The sequence below is a fragment of the Palaemon carinicauda genome, chromosome 8, assembly GCF_036898095.1.
Source record: "Palaemon carinicauda isolate YSFRI2023 chromosome 8, ASM3689809v2, whole genome shotgun sequence".
In the NCBI taxonomy this organism is placed as follows: Eukaryota; Metazoa; Arthropoda; class Malacostraca; order Decapoda; family Palaemonidae; genus Palaemon; species Palaemon carinicauda.
The window spans coordinates 124,941,864-124,956,198 of record NC_090732.1 but is presented as its reverse complement, the minus strand read 5'-3'; the positions used below and the strand labels follow the sequence as shown (position 1 = coordinate 124,956,198).

General features: G+C 40.9%; 1 protein-coding gene across 2 annotated transcripts in view; it reads left to right on the top strand.

The window, feature by feature from the left end:
* LOC137645879 (type-1 angiotensin II receptor-associated protein-like) overlaps positions 1-14,335 on the top strand; it is a 51,539-nt gene that overhangs the window by 29,029 nt on the left and 8,175 nt on the right. For both annotated transcript variants that reach the window (XM_068378891.1, XM_068378892.1), the window contains exons 3-5: positions 1,283-1,394; positions 8,760-8,832; positions 9,077-9,223. In XM_068378891.1, the coding sequence (XP_068234992.1) occupies positions 1,283-1,394; positions 8,760-8,832; positions 9,077-9,223 (332 nt within the window). The remainder of the gene's footprint in view (positions 1-1,282; positions 1,395-8,759; positions 8,833-9,076; positions 9,224-14,335) is intronic.

Sequence of the window (14,335 nt, the reverse complement as noted above, 5' to 3'; positions counted from 1 at the left end):
ATTTTGACTCGTAAGGAGTCTCGAAGGGGGAATTTTGATGTAAAAATTCCTATATCCACCTAGTGCACTATATATTACACATGGAGGACTGTGATCACTACCTGTATACATTTTATGGAATGCTCTATTAACTGTACTGCATTATTTTTACTATGCATGCTTTTGAATTGTGAAAACGTATTGGCAGTAACTTAGTGAAAAAAAACACCTTTTTTCTTTTTGCACATTTTGACAGAACCTCATTCTTATTTACTGGATATTATTATAATATATTTATACTTTATTTGCTGTGCTTGGGACTTCTCTTGTGTGTGTGTGGACTAGTTCTGTTGCTTGTGTATACTGCTTCTTTTCTCTATTGATATAAATGATGTATTTCGTGAGCAGATTTGATGAAAACTTGCAGAAAGTTTTTGCAGGCTTTAATGATGGTTCATATAGGTATATTTAATAATTCTTGGAAGTTCTTTTACCAATGAATCTATATATAGATACACAAAATTGTTTTCTCCCAAAGTATAGTGTTAATGTTCTTGATACAGCATAACTTCACTATTGCTGACCAAATTGTTTCAACCCCATAATGCATTCAGTTTGACTGCCTCTCTGACTTCTCTCTAGCATTAGGCATTGTTCATTACAATCAAATTTTGGCTAAAACTAACTTCAAACGTACACTGTATCATTCTATTAGAATTACTCAGGGCCCTATCTGTAAGTGGATTGAAAGTAATCCAGTAAACTTTTGAAAACACCTATACAGCAATAGCTTTGATACAATTCTGTGTAATACTTATGATTAAACCTAATTAAAAAGAACTGTTGAAAGTAAAAGTAAAAACCTCACTGATAATAGGAATTCTGCTCTTTTCAAAAGTTTCATAGCTGCAGAGAACCTGCATTGATAAATTGGTAATGGCAGCATCTTGCACAGCAATCTTTACATCAAGATGTTTGATCTTACTAATATACTTTTTAATGTTGGCCCTGAAATCTAAAATTGTATATCAAAAGATGCTTGAAACTGTTTGCATAAAAAATGTAAACTTTAATGTGCAAAATAAAAGTATAGAAGAAATTATATTAAAAGTATAAAAAAATTTAGTATATGTTAAATAGCCATACTTAGAACTAAAGTTGTAGTGTATTCTGTCTGGTGGCTTCTGTAATGCATTTAGTTGTCAGTGAATAAAGGCTTATGAAAGTAACATTGTTTTTAAATACTGCATAAAATTTTTTGATGGATTTTGTAAAGTATTTTAGCCTTATCCTTATTTTGTAGGAGCAACTTATGTGGGTTCCTTCCAGCAAGTTTCCTCTTATACAATGGTTTTCTCTTGGCAACAATCATATGGAGCCTGCATCATCGGGAGAGTGAAGAAGCACCTTTCATGGTAAGTTTTGTTTTTGTTCTTTGGTTTTAACAATTTGTATGTGTTATAATTCTGACCATTTAATAATTCTCATTTGTTCCAGTCCAAATACAAACCTTCCTCCTTTACACTAGAGAGATAACAATGAAGCTGGATCACACAGCAGTTAAACTTGTATAATGAGGTGTAAACGGTTGATCGGATTTATTTGCTCACTGAGTAGTCTCTGTCATAGCATCCGTTAGTCAGAACAGACGTTCCCACTTGCTGGAATATTGGCAGACTTAATTTTCTTTTCTTATTCTTTCTCATTCCCAGCATTTTAGTGACTTTAGATCTTGTGTGGGGATGCCATTGGATATGCGGAAGTGTCCCAGGGTATCGGTCAAGACCTGCAGCATTTCATGACCTCCATGGAAAGGGATCCCCACTTTTTGTTGTGCCCTGCTTGCAGAGGACACTCCTGCTGGCTGGCCTTCCCCTGTGATGAGTGCCGGGAGTGGTTACCTTCCCAGTGGGAAACTTATGGCAGGAGGAGGATGATGAATTCAAGAGTTTCTTTGCGTTCGGGGTCTTGCTTGAAATCGAAGACTTCTTAATCTTATCCTTCCCTGTCAGTCTTCTTGAGCCCAGTCGGGTAAAAGTGGTGCCTTTTAACTTCGGGTCAAATCTCGAGGTAAGAAGACCTTCCCGTTTCCCCTAGTGAAACGGGAGGGCCTTCTCCTCAGGGTAAGCCTTCTGTCTCATTACAGATGGACAATACCTTACAGTTGTTGTAGCCCTCCTTGGGACTTCGAGGACCTCCTTCCAAGGAGCGGCTAGTGGAAATGATTGCTTCGAGGACTCTGCAAGAAAGTGTTGCTACTTCTGCAAGAGAGGTCATTGGCTCTTCTCCCTTGAGAGCCTAGAGGAGGGAATCTGTCTCCGCTGGGCTCATGTCCCCGAAGTCATCCACCTTCATCTCTCAAGCACACCCTGAGACTACTGAAGGAGACATCTCTCCTAAATGCCCCTCCTTTGGTAAAGACACTTCTTCAAAAGACACTTTTGATCATACACCTGTGTACCCATAGGCTTTTGCCTGAATGCCTTAGCTTTCTGGAGTATGCAGACCGATGAACTTCTGACCATCACTCCTACAAGAGAATGACTCCTCCCTCTCACGGGTGCCCTAGCTCTCGTGAGTGTGTTTGCTAGGTAACCTTTGCCCAACCCCTCCTCCAGAGTCAGAAGACCCTAGATGTGCTTCAACCAGTTGTGCCTCACCCTGATGAACCTCAACCGGATGTGCCCGACCCGGATGAGCCTCAAACAGACGTGCCCCACCCGGATTAGCTTCAACCAGATGTGCCCCACCCGGATGAGCCTCAACTAGACGTGCTTCATCAGCTTGTGTCCCAACCTAATACACCTCACACATACGCGCCTCAACCACACACTCGCCTCACCCACACTCGCCTCACCCAGAAATACCCAAACGAGCATCACCTTGATGAGCTTCACGAACGTGCGCTTACAAAAGTTACGAGTCTCGCATCAGCTAGGAGGATCTTTCCATAGATCCTTCACCAAAGAGGACGGAGGCATGATCTACGCAACAAGCCTTACCTCTATTTACTGACTTAGACATTGTGCTTATAAGGTTCAATGACCAACAGCAGCACAACCGAAAGCAACGAGAGACACCCTCCCAGGCAACCATTGACCTCAAACTCGTATAGTGTGCCTGTCGCCCATTAAATAACCCTGGTTGACAATTACCAATTGTCGCCGATCGAGTTCGACATGACCTCTCGCTCTCCCTCTCCCCTGAGGCAGAGTAAGAACAAAGCAGACCAACAGCCCTCTCCAAACCTGGACAGATCCAGACCTCTTCCCCTTTCTCTGAGGGCTCATGCTTCAGAGAAAGAAAGGATCTGAAGGGTGTCTCAAAGAAGAGGTCCAGTTCTTTAGCGGACCCTAGAATTCACAAGGACACCCAAGACTTGCGAGTTCCATAGTATCTTGGGATTGCGGCTGCTAGTCCCCCTCTGTCTCGGTCTCCTCCTAGGAGAGAGGAGCGAGAAACATATTTGAACTTCAACCCCTCCTGAGACTGGCTTGGTAGGGTTTCTGAGAGGGATGTCCCCATCTCATCAACAACGAATTTAACGGTGACCTTCTTCTGCTGGCCACCCCCCTAAGGCACCGGATACAGAAGGCAAGTCAGATTCAAACTTTTTTCTACAGGTCTTACGCTGCATTCACAGGATCTCCCAACGGGAAAAAAGCCACCATCAATTGGCTCTGTCGTGCTCCTCCGGTCACCACACTTCGCTTAGAGCTTGCCTGGTCAATCTTTGCCTCGCGAGAGCTAGACAAGGTTGACACACAGGTCTCTACAAGGAAGGATTCCTTGATGGCCGAGAAACTCTCCTGCATGATTCCTCCAGCATTTTTGCAGCAGAGGAAATATTATTGCTTGCAGGAGGCTTCTCCTTCTCCTTCTCCCTAACCTCTTGATCCTGCAGTGGTCGTGTTGACCCTAGGTGTCACAGTGGACTGGGTGTCACTGTAGACTGCTTAGCTTCACATCCCATCGCTTTAACTTCGATAGAAAATTCAAGCATGGAGTGCACGGCAGTGGCTACTCTTTAGGCTTCCTCCTGAATTGACCACTGGTTAGGAACAGTCGCACCTAGCCAACACGGATGACTTGTCCAACACAGATAAGAAAAAGGCTCTCAACAACATTGTCCTGTTATGAGTCTGAGCCCATGTTCCTGACTCACTAAGCAGCCAACCAGTCAGCAAATTTGGTCCTGAGGAGCTGTGATGCCGTGGCCTCCAAAATCCATTGATAGATCGGCTAGAGGGAGATTCTAAACTTCAGGAATACCTCACTAAAGGGACCTGCTCTGTTCCTAACAGAGGAAGTTGAGGTAACCAAGAAGTGGATGAAAGCCAGTCAGGACTCACTGCTACACAGAGCAGTGTCCTTCTGATGACCACAGTCCGCCTCCACTGCCGGTCAAGCAAGAGCGTCAAGCCTAGTTAGGCTGGCACAGAGAAGTGATTCCTGCCCCCACTCCCTCCATTCTCAAGGAAATGAACCAACCCTGTCCGATTTAACAAAGTCAAGGTCAAGGCCAACGTAGGGGTAAAGGAAGAGGATGACAACCCCACATGGTGGGTTGCAATTGTCCCATGATACCACCTGTGAGAGGATGCTTGCAACCCAAATGGAGGAGGTGGTGGTATCATAAGGCAGAAAAATCGATGTTAGATATACTTCCATCCAGATACCTCCTCCCATTCATCAGCTCTCCCCCTCCCCTAATTCCACCACTAGCTACGTCATCGTCTTATCGCCAGTGTTGGCGAAGGACTTAGTTCTTCGAATGGAAGTCCAGGCTATGCTGAAGAAGGGCACTATGTAAGAGGTCGATGACGGCTCCCCAGGCTTCTTCTGTCAACTTTCTCATAGAAAAGGTGTCTGGAGGCTAGAGACCAGCCATAGATCTTTCATCCCTAAACAAATTTCATTAAGATGGAGATCGCTGCAATAGTTAGGTAGGTGATCAGGCCTTTGGACTGCATGATGACAATCAATCTTAAAGACACATACAGTCGATGCTCGGTCTTTGCGGATTCAGTCATCCGTGCTACAAAGAACCGTATACATTAACCTATTAAATGAAAATTCACCCATTCATGGTTTTGTGATAAGTACTCTCACGGTAAGCCAACAACTTCAAACAGACTGCTTTTCTTTGCACCTGGCATGCTTCGCGTTGTTTCTCCCCAGCACAACATCCCATGTCTCGCTGATTAGGCCTCACTCTCCCTTCTTCGTAAATAGTACCTCCTGTACAGTAGTGATTTGTGCAGTAAATAGTGGTTAAAGAGTGATACGCAAAAGAGATGACGCCTCAAGATTTACATTTTGCTTCACGACATATTACTATGTAGAACTTTGTATGAAAACAGTTGGTGGTGTTTATGTAGTAGAGTAATGTAGATATAGACTACGTTTACAGTGAGTTGAAACTGTGCGAGTCAACCTGCCAAAAGCAGCAATCACTTATGAGTGATATGTTGTGTTACCTTAGTTGATTAAGTTATGATGTAGTGATAGTACTGTACATATATTACAGCACAGTAATATTCACTACAGTTTCAGTGAGTGTTGTTAAATAGGAACAACAGTGTTTTGTTGTTACAGTATTTACGTATAAGTGTGGCGATGACTCGTGTACAATTCTTACACTGTGATAGAAACCACATAAAAACAATATAATGCAGTACAGTGAGTTACGAAGTGTGTTAGTCGATCATGAGTAGGCAATGGGCAGTAAGTTGGTAGTTTGTGGGTTGACCCACCCTAGGGCAGCAAGTATTTGTGGATTCTCAGTTTTTGTGCCTGTGTTTGATACCTAACCCCTGTGAAGACCGAGGGCTGACTGTACTTCCAGGTCCCAATCCTTCCTGCCTCCAGGAAGTACCTCTGCTTCGTGGTGACCTGCAAAGTGTGCCAGTTCAAGGTGCTTTGTTTCTGGCTCTCGGTAGCACCACAAGTATTTCACCAGAGTCTTTACGCAAGTGGGCACATGACAACGGCGTTCGCCTCTTGCGATACTATATTTTCTCCCTCTCTCTGGCTACGGCTCATTTTGTCTGTCTACACATGCACCGAATACTCTGGCCTATACTTTCCACATTCTCCTCTGTCCTCATACACCTGACAACACTGAGATTACCAAACAATTCTTCATCGCTCAAGGGGTTAACTGCAACGTAATTATTCAGTGGCTATTTTCCTCTTGGTAAGGGTAGAAGGGACACTTTAGCTATGGTAAGAAGCTATTCTAGGAGGACACTCCAAAATCAAACCTTTGTTTTCTAGTCTTGGGTAGTGCCATAGCCTCTGTACCATGGTCTTCCACTGCCTTGGATTAGAGTTTTCTTGCTTGAGGGTACACTTAGGCATGCTGTTTTATTTTATTTCTCTCTCTCTCTATCTTGCTTTTCCAACTAGGTTTATAGCTTAGCTAGTAATGATGAAAATAATGCTATCTGGATAATTGACTGATTTTGGAGGACTCAGTGGGAGCCCTTCTCCTTCACTGAGACACTTATTCTTTTTGTCACGATCCAGGGATCAGGTAGCCCCCCTGATAGAGACTGCACTCCCCTTTCTTCATCAGCTCCATCTGCCAGCTCACCAGTGGGAGAAGTTCCTGGGTCATCTAATATCCCTGGAATATTTTATTTTAAATGGTTGCCTTTACCTACGGTCACTCCAAGGGAAGTTGAAGGGACACCGGTCTCAATATCTCAACCACCCTCTTTCATTGGTCCTAATAGGGGAAGAGTCTAAACATGACCTAGAATTTTGCACAAATGTCAATGCTATGTTATAGACTACCATAGCTTACATACAGTTTACCAAAAGCTATTAGTGTCATTAGTTATGAAATAGATGTGTAAATGCATTAATTTGTTTATTATTTTTCCTTTTTGGCATCATATGTAGGAGAAACATGATATGGATCTAACTTTATTTTGTTTGTTTTAAATTTCTAAGACTACAGTAAGTAAACCAAAATTTGTAATATCATCTCTACATACAATATACACTGTTAAGAATACCACTTGTTATTTATTTGTGGCATATCCTTGAGACTGGTTGCTTGAAATTAGTTGATGGCAAGATCAGCTGAGTATGTTTATATGTTCTAAGATGGCTTTGCATAGGAAATATAAATATAAATAGCTCAGAACTATTTACTTCTTATAGTGATCTTTACCCTCTGAATGCTACTCGGTTATCTGAATATACTCCGGTATATCCTAAGGCTGATAACAGTATCTGCTGCTGCAAGGTTCTACTGTACTGTTACTACTGATATCAGTAATGATTTTAAGCTCTAAGACATACTTAATAATCCTTTCGTCAAGATATTATTTCTGGAGATGCGCTAGTGACCGAGCCCATAGGAGACTGGTATGCACTGTTATCTGAAGCAGGATGCAACTCATTAGTAATAGAAACCATGCAAAAAGCTATGTCATTGATATATAAAACAAGGAGTTACTTACTATGAGATGAGGGATGTTAGGATTCAGTCTACTAGCTTTGTCTTCTACCTCCTAATCCAATGGTCATATGAGCCAACTGGATTGCAGAAATGCAAGGATTGGACAATAAAAGATCCTGAAGTTATTTTAGAGTGTAAGGCTCCTAGAGAAAAGATTGACTCTGCCATATGCTGTGTACCATTATAGCCCTTACTGACTGGTGCACTAGTGACGCTCGACAAAACGGGAGGCGTTGGGCTAGGGTTCAAAACTGGCCAGGTTAGGTTATAATTTCTGATTTTGTACTAAAATTTAATGGACATCCTAGATTAAACAAATGAAGCCAAAAAGGTCAAGAGACTATTAAACTCGTTACTATCAAAGCCCGAAACCTCTTTAATGGCTGGCTTGGCATTTTAATATTCATCCCCACTATATTCAACTAGCATACAGTAGTCTTCTGTATTTTATCCTGAACTGAAAGTTATTTTTCTTTTACTTTAGAACTTTCAATTAGTTCAGCAACCATTTGAACACACTTTTCCATAAGAGGAACAGTAAAGCCTTCACATTCCAGACAATGGTTATCCAAATTGCAATACTGTCCCTGACATGAGACAAATAGAACAAGGATCATGATTGCCCAGAAATAACTCCCCTGAACAATCTATGCAGTAATTACTATCTAATGTAGTTGAAGACATCCTATATAATTACTAATAACTAAATAACGGTATTACAATCTTGAGTATGCTAACTACTGTACTGTATTTTATATTTATGAATAAAAGCGCTATGTGAAGACTGCAGGACAAAGGAGGGACGGCCTACTACATAGGTTATTGCCATTAGTTGCTAGATTCTCTGTACTCTGCTAGAGCTCTAAGCCTATTGAAAGAAAGAAAACAAGAAATATTTAGTTATTTTTAGGTAACATCGATATAAGCCAATCTTCGAGAAGCAACATGAACGTAAGGGGAGATTCATAGAAACGAAGGGAGTTTGGGAGTGTCATTCAGGGTGCATCCACTATTAATTATTTTTCCTCATTTGCCAGTGTGTGTGATAATGACAGTCTGACTAATTCTAACAGTCTCACCTCATAGTATTGAGAAAGTTTTATTCCTGTTGTGTCAACATTGTAGGGTGATCCTAATCATGTAATAGAATCGATAACACTTTACAAGTTAAAGCTTAATGCAAATGCATTTGTTGAGTAGATTGATATGAGTCTTGTTTGATAGATTTTTTCCTATTTTTCTTATGTATCTGATATTCTTTGTTTTTCTTGGTTTTTTAACTTTATCGTAATATTTTTTTTTTCAGGCACTTTGCATCAACCTATTGTCAATTGTTTTTGATGCTATTAACTTCATTATCTACTGGACAGTTAATATAAGTAAGTAGAGTATATATTTCATTTTACTTTTTATACTTATTGTGTAGATATTTGAAAATGTTAAGTTATTGTATTTAAGATTTACTGTAGATGCTAATTATGCTATAGATCTGTATGATAGACTGTATATTCTTTAAAAGATGAATGTTTCATGCTAAGGAAATATTCTACATATATTAATCATTTTATTTTATTCCCTCCAATCCAAGGAGGATCTCATCTAAATAGCATTTTAATTTTTCAGCGGCAACAGTACGATTTGGGGCAGCAATGGCAGTTATAAATCTGCTCTTGAGGCCTTTATCAAGTTTCCTCCTTTACCGAATAGTACAAGATAGAGCTGGTACCTACGGCAGTTTCGGCCTCCCAACAGCTTTTGAAAGTATTTTTGGTAAGGTTTTCTATTCTAGTTTAATGGTAATCTCATGTGTGGTACTTGATGTAGATGTACTGTAATTTGCCCTCATTATCTGAAAGTATAAGTATTATGCTCAGAGAGGCCTTGTAGAAAAGCAAGTCCGCAGATAATGGTGGTTGTGGCCTATTGGTAACATCTCTCTCTGGTGATCACCAGACTGGGGTTCGAGTTCTGCTCAAACTTGTTAGTTCCTTTAATGTCTGCAACCTCACCATCCTTGTGAGCTAAGGATGGGGTTTTGGGAGAGAGTATAGGTCTACCTGTTGAGTCGTCAGCAGTCATTGCCTGGCCCTCCATGGTCCTAGCTTGAGTGGAGAGGAGGCTTGGGTGCTTATCATATGTACAGTATATGTGGTCAGCCTCCAGGGCATTATTATGTTTGCCAAGGTAATGTCACTGTCCCTTACCTCTGCCATCCATGAGTGGCTTTTAAACCCTAAACTATACGGATGTTAACATTTTTTCCTATTTATGTCTAATTATAAACATACAGTATACTTGAATATGCAGTTGTACTTTAAATGCATGTAAATAATAAAAAAATCACTTTACTGTGATATTCTACAGTACAATTTTATACTAGCATTGGTAATATTCCTACCCCTCACTAAAAATAACATGTGTGCATTATACGGTTGCTCGTTATTAATGCAATGAGACATGATTATGATAAGGATTCAATGCCTACATCGATGAGGATGAGATGGAGGATGGTACTACTATTATGAAAGTATTTGACTTTTAACCTTTTGGCACAATGCCAGAACAATAATCTGGATCACTGTTATTTCTTGAAGACTTGAATAGCATTAGATGGAGGATGTCAAAAGTAACAAACAGTGTAGAGGAACACGTGTCTGGAGTATATGAAGTTCGAGAATTTGGGGTCGGGAGAAGATGATGATGGTGATTGTGTATTTTATATTTTACACATCCTAGTAGTCAACCAGTTTTTATATAACTTTAAGAACATCTTAATAAGCAGGTTTCTGCCTTTTCATATCATCATACCTGTGCTACAGGGGATGACCTTAATGTTGGGTTCTTTATTAGAATTGAATCCTTTTTGTGTTTCAAAACCCTACATTTTCTAATGTCCAGTTCTGTTCTGTTACTGCCAAGTGAATGATCGCTACATTTGTTAATATGTCTAGAAATTGGAAATGGTTGGGTCGTCCATACATAGTCTTGTATGTAACTTCACTGGTCAACAGCCTTATCACGTTGAAAACACTGCTTTCGTCCAATCACTGAATGGGATTACCACGCGGGAACACCAGATGCTCTCTACAAAACAATGATATAGGAGTTTTGTTCTCTTGTTCTGGATCCCTGAGCATAGAAGGTAGATATACCCTGTTGCCCACAGGAAAAATCTAGGTCTCCACAGATTCCCATCTTTTACCATGATTTAGCAGGTGTGAAGCAAGTTCAGGCTCCCTGCAAACCACAATGATTAACAGCCAAGTTAAAAGTTTGGTCACAGAAACTCGCCAAGAATTGGACCAAAATCACATAAGAACTTTGGAAGATTAACCCTTTTACCCCCAGGCTATTTGGAAATTTCCAACCCTTAACCCCCGGGGGGTTATTTTATTCCCTGCACATTTTGCATTATATTTTTTTTAAATTGCTCTAATAGCCTTAATTTTTGCCATAGAGAGGTCAGGTTGGTCTCATTCTCTTGGAAAATGACTGAATTTTTTCAAAAAATATCAAAAATATGAAAAAACTTTTTTTTATAGCATTTTTTTGCAAGGACGTACCGGTAGGTCCATGGGGGTAAAGGGATGGCTTTTGTGAAACGTACCAGTACGTCCTTTGGGGGTAAAAGGGTCAAGGTTCCAGATATTAGGAGTAAACCTACATCTCTTAATATTTGCAAAAATATTTCTTTGGAAAGAATTTTAGTGGCAGTTCAACAATGTACCACATACCAGTATCTACAAGAATCCTGGCTTTCTTATCAAGATTGCTGGGCTCTAGGTCATATAGTTGCTGCCGGCTATGTGATCTTGTTAATTTTTTTCAAGTTCGATTAATTTTTAATTTTATTTTTGATATTTTAAATATTGTTAGAAAAACAATCTTGGGTCCCATATATCAAACTATTTTTAGATGGTTTCCATTAAATTTTGACCAGTTGAGTAAAGAATTCTAATTATATTATACATTTAATTTGTTTGTTTTTTACTTATCTCTTTCCTTCATTGGCTTCCCACTTCTGTCAGGAATATGAATACTAGGGGAGATTCATAGAAATAAATGGAATTTTAGTGATAAAATGTATTTCAATACTCACCTGATGTTCATAAACATGCACACCCTCCTTCCTTCTGACTTGTAGAAGGAATAGGAAATTTTTCAATATTAAACTTAGCCGGTGATTATATAAGCTGCAACTCTGTTGCTCGACAGAAAACTCTACGTTAAAAATCCGCCAGCGATCGCTATACAGGTAGGGGGTGTACATCAACAGCGCCATCTGTCGGGCAGGTACTCAGTACTCAATGTAAACACAGAACTCAATTTTCTCTCTGTCGGGCTACCGGCAAGACCTACTAATTCGCTGTGCTAACTGGATTTGTTTTCACAACTATTGGTGAAGTACACTATTCTAGTTTTGAGCTTTCGCTATGCAGGTGTTTTATCTTCATCTCAAAACTTGAACTCGTTTTGGATAGATTTAATTATAGTGACAAAGATAGTATGGACTTTCTTTCACTTTTAAATGGCCGACCCTTCCTTTAGACGGAAGTATGTTTAGGCTTTTAGTAATTATATCACGTTATAGATTTTCCTCTATATATTTTATATCTCTCCGCCTTTATTAGGCCTCTTCGATTAACTTTCCATTTATTATAAACATATAAAATAATTTTAATGTTTTGTTTATATAGACCTTCCTGAGAGTAGGCGGTCCTAACTTGGAAACCGAAGTTAATCAACGTTGAGCCCTTTATATCGTAATTAGCTTTTAAAGAGCTAAGGATTTAAAACTTTGTAAATGTAATATTTTATGAAAGATTTTCTTTGATAGTCTTCGTACTGTTTTCAAAGATGAACTAACGTTTAGTTTTTATGCTACGCAGTTGTTGACGTTCAGGACGTTCAACATGCGCTCTATCGTTACGATAGAGAGAGAGTGTATCACGGTTTCACTTTGCAGTAAGAGTAAATCGATTCTGACGTTTTGTTCATTCTTTCTTAGCTTAAATGTTTTAAATTCTAATTTAAAGGAACTTTTTATTTGAAAATCCTTTCAGTTTTTTCCTTTAGTCAATTAACATGTTTTTTTTGACGATATATAATTGGGCTCTTCTCTTAGGTGCGAAATCAAGAGAGAAAGAGAGAGAGAGATAGAGACGGAGGGAGAGAGAGGAGAGTAAACGTTCCGTTCAAGCGGATAACGTTGTTCTCGTGTTACTCTCGTCCCTAGTCTCTGTACGGGGAGGAAGAATAAAACGTTTTTAGGTTTTTATTCTCATCCTCAGGCTATGTGCGGTGAGAGATTGAAAACGTAGTTATATGAACTAGTGTTTAGTCTCTTTCCCAGCCACTGATTTTTCTTTTTATCTTAAATATGTTTTCTGTTTTTTGCTGGTATTATGAGCTTGCATTATACGACTAATTTCGCAATTACTACCTTTTAATAAAGGGTAGAATTGCGTGTTTCAGATAGAAATAAGTGCAAAACAGAAAATCGAAGTGATAAAGTGATATACGCAAAGTGTTACAGTGTTGCGTCCGAGGCGCAAAGTGTTACAGTGTTGCGTCCGAGGCGCAAAGTGTTACAGTGTTGCGTCCGAGGGTTCGTCTGTTCGTGCCTGTCGTCCTCCCAGTCCGGGACCTCTTGCAAGCTCCCAAGCCCAGGGGAGAAGCAATGTCGTACGACCAAAGGGTTCGAGAGGCTTTAATCAGCGAACAGACGTTCCCTCCGTGGTTTCGGGCGTATCTACCCAAGATCGCCCCACCCACACAAAGACGAGAGAGCCCATTTATTCCTCGTCTGCGGAAGAGGTTTCTCATAAGAAACCATGGACCAAGGTCTCGCGGCCTCTTAAGCGCAAGTCGGTCCCTTCCGCGCAAGTCCAACGGCACAGTTGTAGCCACTGGGTCAGTTCGGACTCGCTGCAGTCTTCCGACAACTTATCACCTCCTAAGAGAGGCAAAGCGGTACCGCATCAGGCAGTCAGACCGTCTGTTGCCGCACCTGCTACTGTAGACCCTAAGTGGTCTTTGCTGCAGACCATGCAGTCTCAGTTAACGTCATTGATGCAGGACTTTCGTGCGGAGAAGGTTGACGCTGCACCAACCTCTAGCCTACAACCACCCACGGTTGTGCGTCCTGTGGACGCTGAGGCGACCTTCTGCCGCACTCCAGCTGAGAGAGTCCCGCCACCCATGCGTTCCAGTGTACCCTGCCAGCCGCATGTTGACGTTCAGCGACGCACGGAACCTTCCGTTGACGATTCGCGAGGTACAACAACAGTCTAAGTTGTTTTGTTTTGACACGGTGCGTCAACCTCCGCATTCTAGAGTTGTTTTGACTGCTCAGTCTAGGCAGTCAAAGCAGTCTCGAGTGGACGCTGTACGTCCTCACGCACCTGTTGTGGTTGACAGTTCAGTTGTTGACAGTTCACAGACTGTCAAGCACTTACATGACGTTGCGTTCTGGTCCGCTACTAATGCACCAGTGAGAGACTCCGCTTTTATCGGACAAGGTTCCTGTAGATGAGGAAGTTGCTGTTCTCCCTCCTACTGATATTCCCTTGAGGACTCTGTTAGATGGAGAGGAGCCTTAAGCTGCTTAGCCTCCTATGGACTTTAATTAAATCATGATGATTTTTTAAGGATCTTCGTCCGGATCTTGTCTCTGCTGCTCCTCGTTCGCCTAAACGTCAGAACTTACACTAGGCCTAGCTACTTCGAAGCCGTTGTTTTTAAGCTAGTGCTCTCTCGCTCTCCTAGAGAGCGTTACGTTGGCTAGGCGACTGGTTCTTTCACCAGGAGGAGTTTGGGGGATACAGCCTTTGCTTTCCCTTCTTTTAAACTGGTTTATAGAGCGAGAGTCTGATATGACAC